Raw genomic sequence first — 25,789 nt, forward strand, 5'->3', positions numbered from 1 at the left:
GTCTTTAGGGGGAAACCCTCGGGGGTAGAAGAGAAGGTGGTGCCGATGTTGCCACGCTGTTGTAGAAGCGTTTGTAACATCCTCCCCTGGATTTTTTGTGTCTCTTTCATCTCCTCAATCAGTGTTAAGATGCGAACAAACATGTTGCCCCTGATTTGTCTTTGAGAGGTTTCTGGTGACGTGGTGACGTGGTGATGGGTTGAAACATCAGGCCATCTCAGGTTACCCAGAGGTGGTGGAAGTGTCGGCCTAGCAGATGATGGTAAAGAACTGAGGGTGGATGGAGGCGGTGGAGGTGTCAGCACAGACCTGAGGGTGGATGCACCATACAAAAATCAACACTGTAAAAATCTCGTACAACAACAAAAAAAATCTTAGTACTAATTTCTCCTAGCTTTTTCTTTTTGACTCAACTTTTGTAAATAACAGTACGAACTGAAAATAAGTTGTCTGTGATAGAAAAAAAAAAAAGTTGAGTTAAAAGTTGAGTCAATTAGTTGAGTCAACTTGACATTATTTGTTTTCTGGAGATGTGCCACTATTCTGTAACAAATCTTTTGAAGTTGAGGCAATTCAACATCTTGTGTCTATTCGAAACAAAAGTTCTTATTAAGAATAAACAGGTTCAGATGTTCTAATCTTTTTTGTCAGAAATAAGATTAGTGATTTATTCTAGTTTATGAGGCTGAAAACTTGATCATCTTGGTTTCTTTCTACGCAACAAATTATGTGTTTTGCTAAACACTGTTCAAAGACCCCAAACTCGCACAAAAAAAGCCAAGAATCAAACCACCCAACCAAAGGAAATGATCATCACCTAAATGGTAAAAAAATTTACAGTATGGAGGTGATTACCTGAGGGTGGATGGAGGTGTAGGCCTGATTTGGCTGCCGGACCAATTCACATCATCCTCATCGTCACTGGACAAAATCACTCGTCTAGAAATTTATAATATACAAGCACATCAATGAGTTAAAGCACTTTAAAAAACAGTTGGTTAAAAAAATATATATATACATTTTGGACAACAGATGATACCACTAAACATAGGGTTCGTACACATTTCCACCAGAGAATTTCCATGACTGATCTATATACAGTATGACAACACTCTGGGTACCAGAGAGACACTCACATGGATCCTTAGCATCTGTTCCAACACCCCATTCCACCTTCAGGCATGCACACATCCATTTGTATACATCTCTTTTAACCCTCTAAACATGTGATTGTTACTTTTATTAATTGATTACATTTAATTTTATTATTGGTTAATTGTATATCTGTTGTCTACCTCCCTAGTTTTGACAGCTTTGAGCCAAATACCGTATTTTTCGGGACTATTAGTTGCACCTAAGTATAAGTCGCATCAGTCCAAAAATATTTCATGACGAGGAAAAAAACATATAAGTCGCACTGGGCTATAAGTCGCATTGATTTAGAACCAAGAACCAAGAGAAAACAATACTGTCTACAGCCGCAAGAGGGCGCTCTATGCTGCTCAGTGCTCCTGTCACCTATCAGATCGGCTGCATATTTATCTACCTGCAGTTTGTAATCTGCAGAATAGGATTTTCTTTTGGGGGCATTTTGTTTGCATTCAGTCTTTTTCAGTTGTCTTTAAGTTAATATTTCAGTTAACAGATTTCAGTTGTTTTCAGTAAATGTTTTCAGTGGTATGCTACAGGAGCACTGAGCAGCATAGAGCACCCTCTCGCGGCTGTAGACGGTAATGTTTACTCTCGGTTCATGTCAAATTAATTTTGATAAGTCACACCTGACTATAAGTTGCAGGACCAGCCAAACTATGAAAAAAAGTGTGACTTATAGTCCGGAAAATACGGTACACTTAACAAAACTCCCACAAAACTTGTCCTTCCTGTGTCATTGGGAAATTCAAATTTTCATCATCCATTTAGTAGTAGTAGTTCAAATACCCTCACCTCTTTTTGCGCCTCCCCCTTCCCATATTCTCTGTAGAATCAGATTCGGTTGGTACATCTGTGTTCTGTTCATACTCGACTAATTTTGTGCGGGCAATTTCATACGTTGCTTTGGGAGACAGACAAATGAGTGGCAATTAGTTTCATTCAGAGCTAATTTAAACTGAACCAACAGTGAACTCATCATGTCAGATAATCTCGTACAAATGGACACCTTACCGACTTTTCTCTTGACAGTCAACTTGTATGTCGCCCAGTCAGTGTGAGGGTCCTGTTGCTCTATGACCGCCTTTGCCATGTTCATCCTTGCTGGTGGCCAGTAGCATTCATCCTCCTCAGGCCCGATAAACCACTTGGTCGGTATAACTGCCAATCCTCCACTATTTATAAATTCAACTATCGCGAAAGGTAACATGCTTAAAGAAAAACAAATACATACAAAAAAAAATTAAAACAAACAATAAAAAATAATAATAAATAGCACACTAGTGCAGGAGTGGCAATGCCACGTATCCAGTCTTGAGTGGCAATAACACCATTTTTGTTTTTAACTCCTCCACAGGTAACAGCTGCAAGTCTTCAGATAAATTAAAAACAAAAAGAATTCCAAGACATGATGAGTCCATTGGATAGGTGAAAAAGGATTTGGCAGTTTCAAAGAAATTACACAGGACTTTAACAATTCCAGAATGTGACAAAATGTTCCGCACAATAAGAATCCTTCCCCCTACAGAAAAACAGTCATCGCCACGAGAGGAGGAGATCAGTGTCTGTCCATCATTGTAACGCCTGTATTGTTCCCATGTTGCAATTGAATTAATCAATGGTCCAGAAAAGTGGAGCTGTTTAAGTGGGCTGAAAACTGATGTGGTCTTTTGGCTTGCCACTTTCTGCTTCTCATGGATTCGCCTGACGAGTTGTTGGACAGGGTTTTGAGGCCGACGGACAAGTTTTTTCAGTTTACCTAAAAATGTCTCAAAGGGAAAAGCTGAAACACTATCTAACGGGCCGAAATTTCGTGCATCTTGAGCTAGGTGGATCAATGAATGCATGTTATAGCTGACAAATTCAGCACCATAAATTGCAGCAAAATCTGTTACAAAGAGTTTCAAAATCTCCTCAGCATAGTCACAATTGTCAGGAGAACATAAGGCCGGACTCAGAAGTATTCTCATAGATACTGATAGAAGTAAAAAGTTTCTGTACATTATACTGGGTATATTATTGAGGAGAACAACAGGCCCAGTGTAAAGTAAAAATTGCCGAAGCTCTGTAGCTTTCCATGTGCTGAATTCAAACAAGGATCGTGGTTTCCTTGCAAAATTGCTAGGTAGATATTGCCTGATAGAAACCATATATGCTGACATTACAACAAAAAACTTCATAGATTGCCTGCATTTCAGCGGCCCCTTCAACCAAAGAAATATTAACTTACGCATTGCCCCCAAGCAGACAAGGTGCATATAATCTAACACAAAACTGGTAACTAAACCTATACCCAGGTCATTTAGGGGGGAGGCTGACAGTTGGTGCTGTTGATAGCCTTGCCTGCCAAATTGCTCATCTGTCCTGAGCTCTGCTGATATTTCAGGATAAGCCACCTTCCCATTAATGTACTGGCCTTTTTGAGTGCACCTCTCACACCCATAATAGCCCGTATGGCCTTTGGAGCATTTAAGAAAGGCACGAGCAGGTGCATCACAAATAAAAGCATCAGGTAATGGTACCCTGAAATGTACACCATTGTACACAATACCACTCTGAGAAATTGCTTTCATATCTACAATGAATTCTTGTAAATACTCTTGCACATTTGCGGGTTTGGACACACCAGAGTACACTCCAATTACAAAGACACTACACTCTGGAATTTCCTTAATCATACCCAGAATAGGCCACAGACTCAAACTGGAGCTACGGAATAAGGGCAATCCATCGATGTTAATTCGAAGTGTGAGAGTATCAGTCACATTTGCTAAATGTCCTAAAGATGTTAGTTCAGCTATGAGAGCATTTTCGATTCCAAAGTGGTAGTAGGACCCCCCAGCCATATTAGCCACATTGCAAGATCTGTCAGTTGACATAAGAGTTCTGCCATCCATTGGGATATCAAGACCCTTTCTCCTTAGGATTTTAAGAAGTGCAGACAGTGCTGTTTGTGGTATGTTGAATTCTGCAGCCCACTCTGCAATCCCATGCGAATCATCATCATTGTCATCTTCCAAGTCAGAACACACATCTCCATGCAAATCACAGTCACTATCACAACCAGGCATATCACCTGGAACCCAGTTTTCAGAATCCAAATCATCAAATGAGGAACTGTTAAAATCATAAAAAGAATCTGAGGAATTTTCATCTTCTAAATCAATTGATGAATTCTCAAAACAGTTCTGATCACAAGCATCGTAGAAAGTGTCCATGGAATCTTCGCTTTCAGTATGCTCTAACAAATCATCCAGTTGGTATTCGTTTTCAGAATCATGTGCCAACAAATCATCAATCATAGACTCCTTTTCAAGGAGACGCAAATGTTCCTCCACTTTCGCTGATATTTTCCTCCTTTTAGTTCTTTCTGAACACTCCATTATTCTATATTAAAAAAATAGAAAATAAAAAAAAACATTTTAGTTTTTAGCTATGATTACAGGGGATCGGGAATGACAAACTCTAGAGTACAATTGCAAATCATATAGTTTGGTAAGCTGGTATTAATGTGGCTGATTCTACCATCTGTTCTTAGTAGCCTTCAATTTGATAAGTAAACTATTTGAAAGATAGCATTTATCTCTCTGTTAAGGCCGAACCCTTTACTATCGTGTTTCAATTGATTTCGATTAATATGCGCGAGGGAGAGAGAGCCAGACAGCGCTCGTGCTGTTTGAAGACCGCAAGAGTGTGCGCGCGCGCGGCCAGGCGGGGCTCTCTCTCTGCTCGATCGTGTTTGAAGACGGTGAGAGTGTGCGCTCGCGGCCGGGCGTGGCTCTCTCTCTCTCTCTCTGCTCGTTCTTATTTTCGCCCAGCAGGCATTCACCGATCAAATGGCGGGACAAATGTTTTTGCTATGGCGGCCGCGAAAAAATGTAGGAAAACCCCTGTATCAGTCGGCCTTTGTAGCTAAAGTGCATGGCAATATGGAACTTAGGAAAACACTGTAGATTAATCCACAATATTAAACGACGCATTAAACAATTCACACGTCGCCTTAATGTAACAGACAAATAAACATATTTATTTAGATAAATGAGTCCCTTATTACTATGGAAAACCCTTCCACGTCGCTATTTGTTCCATTTAAGAGGTGAATTCATAGTGCAGCAGTTAAACTCCGCTTCTCTGCGTGCTCCCGCGGCCATGGGATGCAAATCCAGGCGGCAATGAGTGCCTTACAACACCCTAGCCGATAAAAGATTGCTGACAATCAAATGTACTTTCATCAGTGTTTTTGCTTTAACTGTAAATGCAACAAGTGCAAACATTAAAATGCCACCAGATGGTAAAAGCGGAGAAATGGACATTTTAGAGGGTTTTTTTTAAACAGCTTGCTAACTGCCTGTTCGACTGCCTTGCTAACAAGTTCGCAATCAAATCCTTCTAAACAATATATTCAAATCAACCACTCAAAATAAGCTATGCATGATATTTACTTGATAAATTAAACTCGTCTGTTCAACGCATGCTTAACCAGGTTTAATTGTTTACATTTGCGAAAAGCTAGTCCCTGGCCTCTTAACTAATACTTTCCAAAAAAGCTTTTGGTTAACATACATCATACTGTAAAATCATCCCCTGTTTATTATACATTGAAGCAGAGTCTTACCTGTCTTTTGTCCAGTCGACACCGTAATGGATCCTTAACGGACAGCAGACTCAAGGCGGCAAAATTGTTGCTGGGCAAACTTCTTTCGCTCAGTGATGGGGGTGGAGCTTTCCGGATGTGCGCTGCACACAATGCGCGCTGCTTAGGTTTGAACATTTTGTGCAACCTGCTGTGGCAAACTTGTCTGTTGAAAGTTGTATAGTGCTTCAGACCACTATTAAATTGCTATGGCTTCTAAATAGCTTAATAGTCTAATAATATTCATATAAAAAGTGACCCTAGCCTAGTGGCTATTGTTAAAAAAAAGCATCCATGTCTGACATAATTAATTTTGAATATATATATAAAAACATAATATCTTGTGGAGCCCTAGCTGGAGCCCACTGAGTTTAGCCCATCTACTGCCCATGTGGGGCCCAACAACAAAGCCCACTCTGAGCCCATGCCCAGCCAAAGCCCAACTAGCCCAAGTGAGGCCCATGTGGGCCCCAAGTGGACGTGTTTGCAGGGTCCTGCCATTTTGATCTTGCATATGCTTTAATGAATGTTTTAGCTTCAGATTCACTATATGGAACTTGTAATTAGGGCCCGAGCACTGCAGTGCGAGGACCCTATTGGAATTGCTCCGTTTCTTCTTCTTCTTCTTCTTCTCCGTAATGAAGCGCATTTTTAAAGGCCTAAACATGCTCCAAAACTCACGAAACTTTGCACACGCATCAGGACTGGTGAAAATTTACATCTGATATAGGTTTCAGAAGTGGGTGTGGCAAAATGGCCCGATAGCGTCACCTGTTAAATTTCAACGGAGTGCGCCTCGAGCTGTGTTTCACGTACATTTATGAAAATCGGTACACACATGTAACACACCATTACCTACAAAAAAGTATCTTGGTACATAATCCAAAACCCAACAGGAAGTAAGTTATTTTGAATTTCCTGTATGATTTTTGTGCAGTTTTTTCCATTTCCATGCCTCGTACTTTGACGAACTCCTCCTACAGTTTTAATCGGATTATCTTAAAATTTGGTGAGGGTCATCATAAGACCTTTGTGATGTTAAATTGCGAAGGTTTTGAGTTTTCGTCAAGGGGTGTGTCCCTGGTGACCAGACAAAGTTTGATGTTTCGCCGTGAAACAGGAAGTTGCTGTAACTCAGGCATGCAATGTCCGATCTTCACCAAACTTCACACGTTTGATAGGTGTTCTGTCCTGAACAAACAACCATGACCAAATTCAGTTATAGTCATAGCGCCACCTGCTGGTAACAGGAAGTTGACAAGGTTAACACTGTTATGGAATCCTTGGAACATTAAAAAGCATCAGCAAGTGTTAAATAGGCTTGCAACATACTAGATACATATTAATACATGCTAGCAACACTTAGCTAAGTGCTAAAGCATGCTACTAATGTAGTGAAAAAGGAAGTTGCTGTAACTCAGGCAAGCAATGTCCGATCTTCCCCAAACTTCACACCAGTGGCGATTTCTTTAAGACTGCAAAGGAAGCTCGGCTTCCCTTATAATGTCACAAAAATAATGGTCAAATATGTTCTATTGTATTAACATTTTATTGACTAAAAATGCGTTAGAAAACATTCATCTCAAAGACGAGTTCGTTCAGAATCAGTTACATATAGCAGGTCGGCTGACTCGATTTCCTTCTCATACATTCCCGCAGCGTCACAGTGCATTTCCCTATTGAAGCCCAGCGTCCATTGACTTCAATGGGGCTGCTTTGAACGTTTTTTTTCAGCACCTCGAAACACGGACGCTCAGCGTCTCTGGGGGTGAATGGGGAGTGGGCTGGCCCGGACTCCGAGGTTCTGCGTGATGATTGGAGGGTCTGTCGAAAGACTGCATCTCCTTTTGACTGACAGCGATTCTGTACTATAAGGAATCACTGAAGCTATTCGCGCTCAGTCCATAGACAGTACAAGAAATGGACACAGCGACCCCATTGGAACTCAATTGAGAAAAGTGAAGCCCATTTTTAGCGTTTTTTAGTACTTCCATTTCTGACGCGCAAACGAAGCTTGACGACGTCAGCAACCTGTCTGACTGATGTAAATCTTCTAGTAGCTGTGCGTGAAAACTGCCATCGTTAATCTTGCAGAGACGGCGAGCTTGAGCGGGGAGTTCTTTGTCGTGAGTGAGCAGAAGTAAGTAATCTGATTAATTATTTTGTATAGTATTTTAAAATGTAACGCCAGTATGCCATATTAAGTTAATTGCCTGTGAGCTTCTCCTCCTGTCTGTACGGTAATGCGACAGAGAGACGAGTGGTTATGATGCAATCATTAGCCTATTTTATACAAAAACGGTTTATACGGGGCCATAATGTGTACATATTATTCGCTGTCAAAGTGACGCCAAAATGAATGGGAGTCAATGGGAATGCTAACGCAAGTGAAGTTCTGCTACAAGATGGCAGCCCCCACCTGGCTCAGTCCCATCACGGATTTCTCAAGTTCAGTCGAAATAAAAACTGCTGCAACCTATTTCTTTGATATTTGCTTGATATTTCTTTAATATTTTTTTAGAGCGTTCATTCATTCATTCCTTCATTCATTCATTCATTCATATAACGTTAGTAGGCTAGGCTAGCGTCGTGAGTGAAACTGCGCATGATGGCAGACGGTGCTAATATTGTCGACCTGATTTTGGCGAAGCCATTTTAAAGTGTTCCTTACGTGGAAAAACTTAGAATTAAACAGCAGGGCAGATCAACACCTACGATTGATTTAGTGCAAAAGATAGGGAAAAATAACAGGTCTTTTCAGCTCTCCTGGTATGACAAAGTTAGCTGGCTGACTGGAAGTGCTGTGACAAATAAAATGTACTGCTGGCCATGCCTCTTGATGAAACCATCTCACGGATGTGTTGTTTGGTCAAAGGTGGGGTTTGGAGATCTGTCTAACTTTGACCGGGGATATAAATGACATGAAAAGAGCAATGAACATGTGAGTGCATGAGCAAGATTAAGTTGCATGGGCAGGATCAGGGTTGAGCATGCAATAAATGAAGGTGCTCGCATTCAAGTGGCTAAACATAATGAAATAGTCAAACAAAACAGGGCCTTCCTAAACCGCCTTATTGATGTGACATCCTTGCTTGGCCGGCAGGAGCTGTCATTTAGGGGGACATGATGAGAGTAGTGAATCATCCAACAAGGGGAATTACAGGGAGTTCACAGAAACATTAGCTAAATATGACTCTGTCCTGTCCACACAATTCGAGTCCTCAACTGTGTTTAATGGTATGTCCCATACTATTCAAAATGATTTGATCTCTGCTCTTGCAGCCACCGTTTCTGATCAGATCAGAGATGAAATTCAGGATGCTCCCTTTTTTGGATGGCAGGTGGATGAAACAACTGATATATCCTGCCGTGCCCAACTCTCTGTCATTGTTCGCTATGTGGATACTGCAGGTAAAATTCAGGAGCGCTTTATTGGATTTTTTGATGTTTCGGTGGGGCGAGATGCCCAGTCCGTTTTTTAAATATTAAATGAGAACATGCAGGGCTACAATTTTAAGGACAAGCTTGTGGCACAGACCTATGATGGGGCTGCTGTCATGGCTTCAGATCTCAATGCTCTGCAGGCCAAAGTGAAAGCAATAGCCCCCAGTGCAATGTTTGTGCATTGCTATGCACACTGACTGAATCTGGTGCTGTCACAGGGGGCTAAATGCTTGCCTGAGTGCAGAATTTATTTTGCATCACTCTCTGGATTTGCCACATTTTTTTCAAAATCCACAAAGAGGACATCTTTTCTGGAGTCTGCAGGCTGTTCAAGGTTGCCCAGAAACGCTCCTACTCGATGGAATTTCTCATCACGGATAGTGGGCACTGTGGCAAACAATTATGATGGCCTCCTACAGACATTTGAGAACATCATTGCGGATACAACAATGGATGATGATACACTGGATTGTGCCAAATGCTTTGTGAGGAAACTGGAGGATTTTGAGTTTGTGTTCATGTTGTACACATATGAACAAATCTTCTCTGAGACTGATGTGGTCTTTGATATTGTCCAGCAGAGGGCAATGGATGTTCTTTACTGCAAGAACAGAATTGAATCTCTTCTTGCATTTGTCAAAGAGAAGAGGTCAGAGGGGGCTTTCAAAGCCATTTATGCCAAAACAGCAGATCTCACATCAGACCCATGAGATGAGCCCATGAGAAAGCGCCGTCTGACCCAATTGCAGGATCCCCAAGTGTGATACAGAAATCTGTACATGGCCATCCTTGATAATATCTTGGAGCAGATTCCTCGACGTTTTTCAAATTTGGAAAGCATGCTCTTCTTAGAATTAGTCAATCCAGGGAAATTTGATGACATGAGACAGGTATTTCCAGAGGAGGCCTTCCAAAGTGTCCTGAAAAGTTATGGCCATCACTTTGATTCAGGAAGACTTCAAGTCCTGTATTCAGATCAGGACTTGCAGGGTAACAGGGGAAAGCTGTGTGATTACTTGGTGTTCCTTAAAGACATGGAGTTGGACAGTGCAATGCCTCAGCTTTACAAACTGTTCTCATTAGTGGCAACAATTGGAGCTACATCTGCAGGTGTAGAAAGGAGCTTCTTCTGTTTAAAGTGACTCAAGTCCTACACCCGAAACACAATGGGCCAAGGCCGTTTAAGCAGCCTAGCTCTGCTGGCCATTGAGAGGACACTGGTCACGTCACTTGAAAAGACTCCTAGTTGGTACGACAGGGTCACAGACCATTTTCTTGAAAAGGAACGTAGGGCAGAATTTACTTTTAAATAAATAGACAATTTTATGATTTAGGCCGAAAATGAGCTTCCCCTCTCTGATAGACCAGTAGCCGCCACTGCTTCACACGTGTAATAGGTGTTCTGTTCTGAAAAAACACCCATGACCAAATTCAGTTATAGTCATAGCGCCACCTGCTGGTAACAGGAAGTGACAAGGTTAACACTGTTATGGACTTCTAAGAACAAATTAAAAAGTGTAAACAAGTGTTAAATAGGCTGGCAACATACTAGATACATACTAATACATGCTAGCAACATTAGCTAAGTGTTAAAGCATGCAACTATGGCATTGAATAAGGAAGTTGTTGTAACTCAAGCTAGCAACATCCGATCTGCCCCAAACTTAACACGTTTGACAAGAGTCCCATACTGAACACATCAGCATGCCCGTATTCAGTTGTAGTCATCGCGCCACCTGCTGGCAACAGCAAGTGTCATGTTTAACAATTTTATGCACTATTTGGAACACAATAAAATTTGCCATTGTGTGCTAATCATGCTAGAAATATTTTCAAACATTCTAACAACACTTACTATGTGCTAAAGGATGCTATTAATATTATGAAACATGAAGTTGTTGTAACTCATGCATACAATTCCCAATCTGACCCAAACTTCACAGGTTTTATAAGAGTCCTGTCCTGAACACAACTAAAGTCCAATATTCAATTATAAGTATAGCGCCGCCTGCTGGCAACAGGAATGACTTATTTCATACTAACTTAAACATGAGATGTCTGATCTGCCTGAAAGTTTGCATGTTTGGTAAGAGTCCTAGCCTAAAGACATTTACATGGCGATATTCAGTTATAATCATAACACCACTTGTTGGCACCAGGAAATGTGGCAAAAATATTTACTAAAGGGAAGTCGTGGCCTAATGGTTAGAGGGTTGGACTCCCAATCGAAGGGTTGTGAGTTCTAGTCTCGGGCCGGATGGAATTGTGGGTGGGGGGAGTGCACTCACTATTTTATAAGCATATGGCCCAACGTTCACGGTTCCTCCTATAGGGACCGGGTGGTGGTGAGCCCGGGTGCGAGGGCCCGTTCATCGCTGCTTGCAGCTGTAATATTCTATTGTGTTTCAGTGTTTGTTTTGCAAGTTTATCAACCTCCTCATTCCCTTTCACTCCAACATGTACAGGTACCCAGAGAAACCTGATTTTTTAAATCCTTTGCATTTTAACTTATGCAAAACCAAACACATTTTATGAATTATATAATTTCTTGTATATTTCCCAGAGTTATTTAAATCATTTCCTCTACCCGTTCCAAGGCCAACAAAATTGCAACCAGCTCTGTTGTGTATACTGATAAATGATCTGTTATTCTTTCCTGAAATATTACCAGGCGGCAAGGAACTCGACCGGAAGTTGAAGTCGGGTGGGGGCTGCCATCTTGTAGCAGAACTTCACTTGCGTTAGCATTCCCATTGACTCCCATTCATTTTGGCGTCACTTTGACAGGCGAATAACTTTACATCTGAGGCGTTTAAAGACTTCGTTTGTCCATTATTTATTTCTAAAGATACACGACAATGTATAAAGGGCTCCATTACCTTCTATGTTACATTATGGCCCCGTATAAACCGTTTTTGTAAAAAATAGGCTAAAGATTGCGTCATAACCACTCGGCTCTCTGTCGCATTACCGTACAGACAGGAGGAGAAGCTCGCAGGCAATTAACTTAATATGGCGTACTGGCATTACATTTTAAAATACTATACAAAATAATTAATCAATCAATCAATCAATCACCTTTATTTATATAGTGCTTTAAACAAAATACATTGCGCCAAAGCACTGAACAACATTCATTTGGAAAACAGTGTCTCAATAATGCAAAATGATAGTTAAAGGCAGTTCATCATTGAATTCAGTGATGTCATCTCTGTTCAGTTAAATAGTGTCTGTTTTAATTTGCAATCAAGTCAATGATATCGCTGTAGATGAAGTGACCCCAACTAAGCAAGCCAGAGGCGACAGCGGCAAGGAACCGAAACTCCATCGGTGACAGAATGGAGAAAAAAACCTTGGGAGAAACCAGGCTCAGTTGGGGGGCCAGTTCTCCTCTGACCAGACGAAACCAGTAGTTCAATTCCAGGCTGCAGCAAAGTCAGATTGTGCAGAAGAATCATCTGTTTCCTGTGGTCTTGTCCTGGTGCTCCTCTGAGACAAGGTCTTTACAGGGGATCTGTATCTGGGCTCTAGTTGTCCTGGTCTCCGCTGTCTTTCAGGGATGTAGAGGTCCTTTCTAGGTGCTGATCCACCATCTGGTCTGGATACGTACTGGATCCGGGTGACTGCAGTGACCCTCTGATCTGGACACAGACTGGATCTGGTGGCCACGGTGACCTCGGAACAAGAGAGAAACAGACAAATATTAGCGTAGATGCCATTCTTCTAATGATGTAGAAAGTACAGTGTTATGTGAAGTGTTTCCGGTTCCGGTTTACCTAATTAACTAGGCAGAGGTAATATGTTGTGTGTCTGTGTGTAACCTGCTATCAGTACGATTTAGCTACATCAAGTCCAGATCAAATTATGGATGACTGTAGCTACATAGAAAAAGTTGTTAGGCTCGAAATTACAACCATTTTGGTCGCATGTGCTCGTGAAAAATGTAATCCGTCGATATATACAGTAACCTAAAAATATATTCAGGAGTAAGTTACTGCTAATTTGTGCGAGTGCAAGTAATGGTTGTTGTGCTAACGTTACCTGTTTCATTTTGTAAGCCGTCAGTAAAAGAGGTAGAACACGCCAATGCTGATAGTTAGGATGTTTTATTAATATTAATTAGGGCTGGGGGAATTAACGCGTTAATCTTTGCAATTAATTTGAAATGTTCTGCTCTGTCCTTCACGGCCCAAACGCTCAAATCATGTACCGATCAAGCACTGGAAAAGCAAAGTCTGCTCAAATAAGGTGACATTTCTCTGTAGACTTCTGTTTGCTGAGCTAGTATAGTCATGCTGGGCAACAATGTTAAAGGAATAGTTCACCCAAAAATTAAAATTCTGTCATTTTCTCTCCCTCAAGTTGTTCCAAACCTGTATTATTTCCTTTCTTCTGCTAAACACAAAAAAGGTATTTTAAAGAAGGTTGGTAATTAAACAGTTGCTGGTCCCCATTGACTTCCATAGTATTTTTTTTTTCCTACTATGGAAGTCAATAATGGTGTCCATCAGTCGTTTGGTTACCGACTTTATTCAAAATATCTTCTTTTGTGTTCAGCAGAAGAAAGAAAGTCATAAAGGTTTGGAACAACTTGAGGAAGAGTAAATGATGGCAGAATTTTTATTTTTGGGTGAACTATTCCTTTAAAATGACCTGCTCTGATCACATGCTCTGGAAATAATAGCTTTTTTAGGACTATAGTTTATTTTTATAATTAGTAAAAAAAAAATTTTTGAAAAAAAATCTTAAATTGATTATGTTGATTGATTATTGAAAAATAATAATACATTGATATATTGATGTTTAATATTATTTTAATATAGGGCTATTTTCTGTTCCTTTTTTTCCGGTGATTCTAAGTTTAATTATTGATGATTACAAGCTTGGAGGAAATGCAATTAATTACAGCAAATTGTGCAATTAATTAGTTATTTTTTTTTAAGCGATTCCCAGCCCTAATATTAATACATATCTTATTTAGTATTATATAGCAATATATTAATATAATAAATACCGGTACTTTGCTTGTTTCATTAATGGATGAATCACTGTTTTTTGAACGAATCTCTTGAATGATTCAATAACAAATACATTTAAGTCACTTGTCGCCACCTGGCGGTGTAACAATGCAATCGATATAATTGTTATTTCATGCTCCATGTTACTTTCAAAAGGTGCTTTTCTCTATTTTGATTGCTTCTGTAGACATCAGTGTTTATATACAAACTATACAATTTAATCCTAGTTCCAATTTCAAGGAACTGTTGAGTGGGCTTAGGTGATCACCAGCTGGTTTTGCTATTTTTAAGGAGGTCCTTTTTTATCAGGTAATATTGACACAAATAGACTGCTGAAGATGGACCCATAACATTCTACATTTTATGGCAACCCCAGAGTGGGCGAGAAATATTGCAGCATATAAACAAGACATTGTGGAAAGGAGCAGAGTGGACTATTTGAACTCCGTTATGATATAGTTTTGCAAAAATAACTCCGTATTCATTTGCAGAATGAGGGAAATTGAGGAAAGTGAGGCACTTCTTGTGCAACAGATGGATAGAGGCTGTAAATGCAGTTGGAATTGGGCTGAAACGTGAAACTACAATCAAGGTCCATGCAGTCAAACACACATTCATACTGTCTGCCTTTTTTCAGAAAATTGAAAAAAAGGGTTGTGCTAAATGCACTCTCTGCATGAAGGAAATTAAAAAAAAAAATAGTTATTTATCAATCAATCACCTTTATTTATATAGCGCTTTAAACAAAATACATTGCGTCAAAGCAACTGAACAAGATTCATTTGGAAAACAGTGTGTCAATAATGCAAAATGATAGTTAAAGGCAGTTCATCATTGAATTCAGTGATGTCATCTCTGTTCAGTTAAATAGTGTCTGTTTTTATTTGCAATCAAGTCAATGATATCGCTGTAGATGAAGTGACCCCAACAAAGCAAGCCAGAGGCGACAGCGGCAAGGAACCGAAACTCCATCGGTGACAGAATGGAGAAAAAACCTTGGGAGAAACCAGGCTCAGTTGGGGTCAGTTCTCCTCTGACCAGACGAAACCAGTAGTTCAATTCCAGACTGCAGCAAAGTCAGATTGTGCAGAAGAATCATCTGTTTCCTGTGGTCTTGTCCTGGTGCTCCTCTGAGACAAGGTCTTTACAGGGGATCTGTATCTGGGCTCTAGTTGTCCTGGTCTCCGCTGTCTTTCAGGGCAGTAGAGGTCCTTTCTAGGTGCTGATCCACCATCTGGTCTGGATACGTACTGGATCCGGGTGACTGCAGTGACCCTCTGATCTGGACACAGACTGGATCTGGTGGCCACGGTGACCTCGGAACAAGAGAGAAACAGACTAATATTAGCGTAGATGCCATTCTTCTAATGATGTAGAAAGTACAGTGTTATGTGAAGTGTTTCCGGTTCCGGTTCCCCTAATTAATGCAGCCTAAAAATCCTTTAATGGATTTGGATATTAAAAGCTGTAACACCTAATTTCTTTAAAGCTGTTACTCTGAGGGGTACAACAGATTTTTAACATGTACTGATTAAAAGACTCTTCACAACACAAATGATCTTTGTATCTTAATTTATTCTTCCCACCAGTGTACATGTTCATACAGGCACAAAAACCAACAAATAAACCAAAGTCAATTTAAACACCCTTCGTCTTCTAACTCAGTCAGTGATATGAAATAAACTTATCATTCCATATAGAGTTGAAGTAAGAGAATTGATGAGTGATAGTCCACAAAGTTATTTGAGTGCGATGCAATGTTTTCCTATATCCCCTAGTGTTGTTGGCATTGGATGAACCCAGAGTTGAATTAAGATGCATCCATTCAATTACACCCGAAGAAAGCAATCATTTGTAGGACAGACAAGTGTAGACAGACTAAATAAAGTCCTTTCTAAAAAGAAAGCAGATGGCTGACATCAGTAACTACATTGTACAGATGTTGTAAGATAATTAAACCAAACCATACTCACAGCTGAGCGGAAACTCAAAGAGTTCTCAACCAAGGACTTTCATAGAGGAAGCCAGTAGCATGAGTTCAACCAAATGGTTTCCCTCTACCAAATGAACTGACTTACTTCTTCTTCTTCTTCTTCTTTTTTAAATTGGCGGTTGGCAAACAACTTTTAAGTGTGCATTACCGCCACCTTCTGAAATGGAGTGTGGATCCTAATAGCCTTCACTCACTACTCTTTAAATAAAGAAATAGATAAATACATAAATATATAAATACAAAAAATAAAATAAAATCATAAATATCTAATATCTAATAAAATATTAATTTTAATACCTTACCATTCACATATTATTAACTCCAATATTTTAAGACAACTAAATTCATATCTTCCTAATGAGCCCTGTTTTATTCAAATACTCAAATATTGCACTATACCCCACATGCCCTGAATTTAGTTGTAAAATTTCATTCATTTCAAATCTAATTTTTTCTTTACTTAACCTTTCATTCAGCCTCAACCTTTCCTCCTTATACCTATCACAATTAATAATTACATGTTCTATGGTTTCACTAATATTACAGACCTCACACATCCCACTTTCATGTTTCCCTATTATTTTAAGCGTACTATTTAAACCAGTATGTCCAAATCTCATTCTCGATATAATGTCCTCTTCTCTTTTATTCCTATTATTTTCTCTCATTCCTCCTACCTGCTTCTGGATATTGTAGTACATTCTCGCTTTTGTTTCCATATTCCACTTTTCCTGCCACTTCTTCATCATTTCTTCTTTGATTATACTTTTAACCTCCGCCTTACTATAATTTATTACCATATCTATCTCTGTTTTTTTGGTTGCATTTTTTGCATATTTGTCTGCCAACTCATTTCCGTCTAACCCTATATGAGCTGGAATCCATATGAATTTTACTATTACTCCTATTCTTTTAATTCTGTAAACAGTTTGGGCTATTTCCAACATAATGTCCTGTCTCACGTCCGACTGCATGTTCTTAAAACTATTTAATGCACTGCTTGAATCTGATCCAATCAACACTTTCCTTGTTTTACTATTTTGTACCCACTCAAGTGCTAAGAGAATGGCCAACATTTCTCCTGTAAACACTGACAATTTATCATTTATTCTCTTGTTTAACATAACATTTAATTCTGGTATAATAAACGCAGCTCCTACTCGATTATCATCTGTTTTTGATGCATCTGTATATATCTTAATAAACATCGAATACTTCTCCCCTAGGTATTTACTATCTTGACTCCTGTCAATACTACTCTGTTTTTTAAACTCTAAAAGGTTCATATCTACCTCTAATTCCCCTAATAGCCAAGGGGGAACATTGGATAAAGGCACAATGGGGCTTATCGTCATATCTCCTATCCCTATCTCATTGACTGCATCACCTATTACCCAACCAAAGCTCTCACTCAATCGTCTTTCTTTTTCTTGACAAGGTTGTAAAACCTTCTGAGTCGGATGACTTTCTTTATGCCCTTTTAGATTTGCCCAATACGTTAATGCTATCTGATTTCTTCTAATATCCAAAGGCATCTCATTCATCTCTACTTGTAATGCTGCTACTGGAGTTGTTTTAAAAGCACCACAACAGCGTCTCAACGCCTGACTTTGAATCACATCCAACCTTTTTAATAATGTTCTTGATGCAGACTGGTAAATTGTACATCCATAATCAATAACTGACCTAATTAAACCAATATATACTGCTTTCAATGAAGTCCTACTTGCTCCCCACTCTCTACCTCTCAGACATCTTACTACATTTAGTATTCTTTTACATTTTTTAGCAACATTCTCAATATGTATTTTCCATTTTAGCTTTTTGTCAAACCATATCCCGAGATATTTAAAACAATCCACTTTCTCTAGATTTTTGTCATAAAGTTTAAGTTGAATCTGTTCTTGATTTTTCCTTTGTGAAAAACAAACTACTTTGGTCTTTGCTACAGAAAACCTAAAACCCCATTCCCTTCCCCAACACTCTACTCTTCCAATTGCCTCTTGCATCTTCCTCACTATATATTCTACATTTCTTCCCTTTTTCCACATAACTCCGTCATCTGCAAATAAGGAAACACTTATAGATCTATCCACTCTACTAAACACTTCATTTATCATAATTGAGAACAAAACTGGACTAACTATACTCCCTTGAGGAGTTCCATTTTCCACTAAATACTTTGTACTCAATTGTTTCCCTATTCTTACTGCGATCCACCTATCCGTTAAAAAGTTTTTGATCCAACTATACATTCTCCCTCTTATCCCCAACTGAAAAATCTTAATCATTTATCCTTGTTTCCACAACATATCGTATGCCTTTTCTACATCAAAAAATACAGATACTATACTTTCTTTATTAATTTGGGCTTTTCTAATTTCACTCTCTAAACATATAGCTGGATCTATTGTGCTTCGTCCCTTTCTAAATCCACTCTGGTAATCCTTTATTAGTTCCTTTGTCTCCAAATAATACTTTAATCTTTCATTTATCATTTTTTCCATAATTTTTCCCACCTGTGATGTCAGAGCAATCGGTCTATAACTATCTGCCAAACTCGGATCCTTGCCTGGTTTACATATGGGGACAATAACTGATTCTTTCCACTGTTTTGGCAAACAACCCACTTCCCAAACCTTATTATACAACTTTAGTAACATTTCTTTACTTTCATAACTTAACTTTTTAATCATACAATAACTTATTTGGTCATTCCCTGGCGTTGTATTTCCCAACTTTTTTAAGACATTATTCATTTCACCCATTGTAAACATCACATTTATGGTACTTTCATTGTCCCCATCATCCTTACTATAAGTCTTACTTTGACACTATCTCTTATTGTATTCTCCCTCTGTAACTTTTCCTCATTACTCAAATTACCATTACTATGTATTTTAACAAATGTCCTCGCAAGTAACTCTGCTTTACCTTTGCTCTCTACTATTATTTCCTCTCCTTCTTTCATTATAGGATAACCATACTCTCTTTTATTTCCTGACATTCTCTTAATCATACCCCATACCCTATCTAATGGTGTGCTTCTTCCTAGAGATTCACAATACTTCCCCCAGAAGTTTTTCTTAACTCTCTTTATTGTCTTCCTTACTACAGCCTCTTTCCTCTTATATTCAGTTAAATTCTGAAAGTTATGTGTTCTTTTCAGGATTTTAAATGTCTTATTTCTTTCTTTAATTACCTTTGTGCATTCTTCCGTCCACCACGGAACTATTTTCTTTCTTTTACTGCCTCCTCTTTTTGGTATCGACTCTTTTGCTGCAACTAAAATACTACTACTTATTTCTTCATTCAAATCTTCAATTCCTTGATTAATACTAACCTCCTTTAATTTTCCTTCGGACAATATTCTAAACTTGTTCCAATCCGCTTCTTCAAATTTCCACCTGCTTACTCTCTCTTCCATTTCCATTTCCTTTTCTATTCCAATTTCTGTAAATATAGGGTAATGATCACTCCCTATAGTGCTTTCCTTATTTACTTCCCAACTACTTAACCCTACCAAAGTCTGGGACACCAACATAAGATCTATTGCAGTTTCTGTACCCTTATTTAAATGTATCCTTGTTCCAGATCCATCATTTAGACATACTAATTCCTTTTCATCCATTATCTCTTCTAAAATTTCTCCATTCAAATCTTCTTTTTCACCCCATACCTTACTATGTGAGTTAAAATCCCCACACCAAATAATTTTCCCTCTCCACTCTTCCAGTATTAATTCTAGTTGAACTCTCTCTAGTTTTTTACATGGGTTATAGAAGTTAATCACTTTAATTTTTTCTTTCTTGTTCCATATTTCTATAACTATTACCTCTAATTCTTGTATTGTTTTTAACCTCCTATATACTATACCCTCTTTAATGAATATTGCACACCCTCCCCCAATTCCATTTCTTCTATCTTCACGTATGGTATTATAACCTTTAATAATGAAATCCAGATTAGGTTTAAGCCATGTTTCCTGAATGCATATGATTTCTGGTTTCTTCCTTAATTTATCAATATATCCCTTAAACTCATATCCATTTGCTAACAAACTTCTTGCATTCCATTGGACTACCAACATTAAGTTATGCTTTGAGAAGCTGTATCTGCGTTCCCTTCTCCCTGGTTAAGGTCAGCGTGTATCTTTTCCCATGACAAATCTTTCATGTTAAGGAACTTAGCTGCTGCCTTGACTGTGATTTTAATTTTCTCTGTTTTTGTTTTTACTTGTTCTGAGCAATTTATGACATATGCTAAGAACAGCACTATCCTATCCATTACTATTCCTGTGTTTTCCTGCCCTGACCTCGTTCCTTCTTTAGTCATATCAATTTCTTCTATTCCTCTTTCCTTATTACATATTTTCACAACTTCTGCATATGTTATTTTCTGATTTGATTTTACTTTTTGAACCTCTACTGCCTTTTTCCGGACTTCACATCCCCCGTACGCTGCAGTATGGTTTCCTCCACAGTTACAACACTTTATAGTAACATTACTCCCACATTCTCCATATGCATGATCTCCTCCACATCTTCCACATCTCTGCTTCCCTTTACATACATGTGCAGTATGTCCATACCGCTGACATTTGTAACATCTTAAAGGAGGAGGTATATATTCTCTAACGTTAAAGCTCATATATCCTACCATCACTTTCATAGGAAGCACCTCATCTTTAAACTGTAGCAGTACAGATTCATTATCAGTTTTTTCTCCATTTCTGAAAGCCTGCATTCGAGTGATTTCTGTGATCATTCCTCCTTTAATCACTTTTCTTAGTTCTTCCAGATTCTCTTCTATGGGGATTCCTGTTATCACTCCCTTAGTTCCTCTTTTCTCACCAATTATTCTTTTCTCCACTATTTCTTTTTTACATAGTGTTTGCAATTTCATAGTTTTATTTTTCTGCTCAGCATTTTTGCATTTCACCAATAGACTCCCATCACGTAACACCTTCGCCATTTCTATTTCCCCAATTGCTTTCTTCAATCCAGTTGTCAGAGTGATTGGGCTAACTGATGAAATTTCATTCCCCACTTTAAATTTAAGAATGATCTTAAATTCATCCATCATAATCTTTTTCCTCCCCTCTCGATTCTCTTCCTCCTCTTCTAACGCTCTTTTATTTGTCATCTGACTACTCCTATACTCTTTTCTCCCTCCTCCTTTCCTACTCGTACTCTTTTCCCAACCCATCTGCATATCTTCATCTTCAGAAAATCCACTATAATTTGCCATTTTGATCCAGTCACAAATCAGATTATGCCATGAACCCGCTACAAAAACAAACTATAGAAACGTATTGAAACAGAAAATACTTTGAAACAAAAACTTTCCTCTTCAACACTGTTCACCGCCGCCCGCAAACTGCCACCGTCAACTGACTTACTTCTTCTTCTTCTGAATTTTTATGGCGGTTGGCAAACCAGCTCATGGTGCATTACCGCCACCTACCAAACTGGAGTGTGGAGCTCAGACAAGCAAGGAAATGAAAAAAAAAAAAAAAAAAAACTAAATTATCCCGTATAACCCTATGTCTTTAATAAATTTAATAATGGCTCTATACCTCTTCCATTGCTCAAAATTACATTCCAAAAAGCTTTGTATATTGTAAGTGTTAATGTCCAATTTTTCCATTTCTTGAATAAGCAATATTCTTTCATTTTCGTACTGTTGACATGAAAATAAAATATGCTCTATTGTGTCTGATTCATCACAATTTCTACATTTACCTGTTGCGTGCTTTCCTATTTTAAAAAGGGAATAATTTAGTCCAGAATGTCCAATTCTAAGACGTGAAATGATAATATCTTCCTTCCTGTTCTTATATACACTTCTTCCATTTCCTACAAGTTGTTGGATGCTATTAAGATGTCTGCCCTTGCTATCAACATCCCATGCTTCTTGCCATTTACTATGAGTGACTTCTTTCACTTTAGCCTGAACCTCTTTTTTACTAAGAGCCACTTGTATGTCAACATCTGCATGATTTAAAGCTTGCTTAGCTAGTTTGTCAGCCACTTCATTAGCCTCTACTCCCACATGAGCAGGGACCCACAGAAACATAATAAGACTAGTATTACTATTTCTCAATAAACTTGCTAGAATATCATAAATAATATCTTGCCTAGTTGATTTTACTCCACTTGCAAGGCTTGAAAGTGCTGCATAAGAATCAGAACAGATGACTGCTAACCTAGGTTTTACATCCTCCACCCAATGAAGTGCTACCAGAATGGCAATAAGTTCTGCTGTATACACCGATACATTATCAGTTAATCTTTTGCTGATATCACATTGAAATTTAGGGATATGCACTGCAGAAGCAGTTCTTCCAGAGGCAGGACCTTTAGAACCATCTGTGTATATGTGCAACCACGATGTATAGCTTTGATCTATATATTGCTGTGCAATAATGTTCTTGGGGATATCCTTGTCATTGTTAATTTGCAAACTGACTTACTCTATGGTGAACAGGCTTATATATCCGGTCACCTCCAGGCAATAGCACCCTCAATCTGCTCCTAGAGGTACTACATGTAACCCAAATACATTACCTACGCAAACCACCAAGAAAAGTGGAGAGAAACACACAGTAGTCTAATGAGAAACAAAGTAACATTTTTGTCCGTTACAAAGCATATTAGTATGTCAGTGTAAGCCAGGTTAAAGAAATGGGTCTTTAATCTAGATTTAAACTGCAATAGTGTGTCTGCCTCCCGAACAATGTTAGGTAGGTTATTCCAGAGTTTAGGCGCCAAATAGGAAAAGGATCTGCCGCCCGCAGTTGATTTTGATATTCTAGGTATTATCAAATTGCCTGAGTTTTGAGAACGTAGCGGACGTAGAGGAATATAATGTAAAAGTTGCTAAACCATTCAGGGCTTTATAAGTAATAAGCAATATTTAAAAATCTATACGATGTTCGATAGGGAGCCAGTGCAGTGTGGACAGGACCGGGCTAATATGGTCATACTTCCTGGTTCTAGTAAGAACTCTTGCTGCTGCATTTTGGACTAGCTGTAGTTTGTTTACTAAGCGTGCAGAACAACCACCCAATAAAGCATTACAATAGTCTAACCTTGAGGTCATAAATGCATGGATTAACATTTCTGCATTTGACATTGAGAGCATAGGCCATAATTTAGATATATTTTTGAGATGGAAAAATACAAATGCTAGAAACGTGGCTTTCTAAGGAAAGATTGCGATCAAATAGCACACCTAGGTTCCTAACTGATGACGAAAAATTGACAGAGCAACCATCAAGTCTTAGACAGTGTTCTAGGTTATTACAAGTAGAGTTTTTAGGCCCTATGATTAACACCTCTGTTTTTTCTGAATTTTGCAGTAAGAAATTACTCGTCATCCAATTTTTTATATCGACTATGCATTCCATTAGTTTTTCAAATTGGTGTGTTTCACCGGGCCGCGAAGAAATATAGAGCTGAGTATCATCAGCATAACAGTGAAAGCTAACACCATGTTTCCTGATGATATCTCCCAAGGGTAACATTAACATTTGTTTCTCTGGATAATGTTATATGTAGCACCATTACTTCAAATGAGTTATACTTGAAGCCTGCCCTCTGAGAAATCCTGAAAACGTTGTTATAAATTGAAGCAACACCTCCCCCTTTGCCTTTTAGACGTGGCTTGTGTTTATAACAGTAATCTTGGGGGGTGGACTCATTTAAAATAATGTAATCATCAGGTTTTAGCCAGGTTTCTGTCAAACAGAGCACATCTATATTATGATCAGTGATCATATTATTTACAAAAGTGTTTTCGTAGAAATGGATCTGATATTCAATAAGCCAATCTTTATCATTTGTTTATCCATATTGCATTTGTTTTTTATTTGTTGAACCTCAATTAAATTGTTACTCTAACATTGGTTTGGACGTTTTTTGTATTTTCTAGTTCGGGGAACAGACACAGTCTCTATAGTGTGATATCTAGTTGAAAGAGTCTCTATGTGCTGAGAATTAACTGACCTCTGTGACGGGAGGAAGCTAGCAGACGGTCGGTTTAGCCAGTCTGTCTGCTTCCTGACCTGGGCCCCAGTTAGTCAAGTATAAACACTAAGACTATGTGCCATATTTCTAGAGAGAAGAGTGGCGCCACCCTAGGAGGGATGAAGACCATCTCTTTTCAACAGGTCAGGTCTGCCCCAAAAGCTCGTCCAATTGTCTATGAAACCTATGTTATGCTGTGGGCACCACTTAGACATCCAGCCATTGAGTGATGACAATCTGCTATGCATCTCGTCACCACGGTAAGCAGGGAGGGGACCAGAGCATATTACAGTGTCTGACATCGTGCTTGCAAGTTCACACACCTCTTTAAAGTTATTAAAACAACAAGATTATGTTTGAGAATAAAATTAAGTAATAAGAGGGTTATTTATCAGAATCAGAATCAGAATCAGAATGAGCTTTATTGCCAGGTATGTTTACACATACGAGGAATTTGTTTTCGTGACAGAAGCTCCGCAGTGCAACAGAATGACAGCGACAGAACATAAAACACATAATTAAAGAATAAAAAATACAAATAAGTAGATAGTGAATGACAATATACAAATTGACAATTGTAGGCAGGTATATTACAAAATGCAGTTATGTATGTACATGTATATTATGTGCAAAATTTAAGTGTATACTAAGTATGTGTGTTAGATAAATAAAGTGTGTGTGTATATAAATATAAAGTGTAGTGTGTTCGCAGTTATTATCAGCTGTTCATAAGATGGATTGCCTGAGGGAAGAAACTGTTTCTGTGTCCGGTCGTTCTGGTGCTCAGTGCTCTGTAGCGTTGACCAGATGGCAACAGTTCAAAGAGGGAATGTGCTGGATGTGAGGGGTCCAGAGTGATTTTGACAGCCCTTTTTCTCACTCTGGATAAGTACAGTTCTTGAATAGAAGGGAGGGTTGTACCGATGATTCGCTCAGCAGTCCGGACTACCCTCTGTAGTCTTCTGAGGTCAGATTTAGAAGCTGAGCTGAACCAGACAGTTACTGAAGTGCAGAGGATGGATTCAATGATGGTGGAGTAGAACTGTTTCAGCAGCTCCTGTGGCAGGTTAAACTTCCTCAGCTGGCGGAGGAAATACAACCTCTGCTGGGCCTTTTTCACGATGGAGTCAATGTGAATGTCCCACTTCAGGTCCTGAGAGATAGTGGTGCCCAGGAACCTGAATGACTCCACTGCAGTCACTGGGCTGTTCATGATGGTGAGTGGGGGGAGTGCAGGGGGGTTTCTCCTGAAGTCCACGATCATCTCCACTGTTTTGAGCGTGTTAAGCTCCAGGTTGTTGAGAGTGCACCAGACAGCCAGCTCTTTTACCTCCTGTCTGTAAGCAGACTCGTCACCGTCCTGAATGAGGCCGATGAGTGTGGTGTCATCTGCAAACTTCAGGAGCTTGACAGAGGGGTCCTTAGATGTGCAATCATTAGTGTACAGGGAGAAGAGCAGTGGGGAGAGAACGCAGCCCTGGGGAGCTCGGTGCTGATTGTACGGGTGCTGGATGTGTATTTT

At 39.0% G+C, this 25,789-nt stretch overlaps 1 protein-coding gene across 1 annotated transcript; it reads right to left on the reverse strand.

Annotated features, from left to right (window-relative positions):
* Positions 1-1,955: 1,955 nt before the first annotated feature.
* On the reverse strand, positions 1,956-3,990 carry LOC127952176 (uncharacterized). The gene is made up of 2 exons (XM_052550569.1): positions 2,164-3,990; positions 1,956-2,053 (listed from the first exon to the last, which is right to left on the reverse strand). The coding sequence occupies exon 1, from the start codon at positions 3,825-3,827 to the stop codon at positions 2,430-2,432; it is 1,398 nt and encodes a 465-aa protein (XP_052406529.1). The 5' UTR covers positions 3,828-3,990; the 3' UTR covers positions 1,956-2,053; positions 2,164-2,429.
* Positions 3,991-25,789: the final 21,799 nt, after the last annotated feature.

Source organism: Carassius gibelio, chromosome B3 (genome assembly GCF_023724105.1).
Source record: "Carassius gibelio isolate Cgi1373 ecotype wild population from Czech Republic chromosome B3, carGib1.2-hapl.c, whole genome shotgun sequence".
In the NCBI taxonomy this organism is placed as follows: Eukaryota; Metazoa; Chordata; class Actinopteri; order Cypriniformes; family Cyprinidae; genus Carassius; species Carassius gibelio.

Excerpts from the sequence above, each read along its gene's own strand:
- LOC127952176 (XM_052550569.1), bottom strand. The coding sequence starts at position 3,827 with ATGATTAAGGAAATTCCAGAGTGTAGTGTCTTTGTAATTGGAGTGTAC.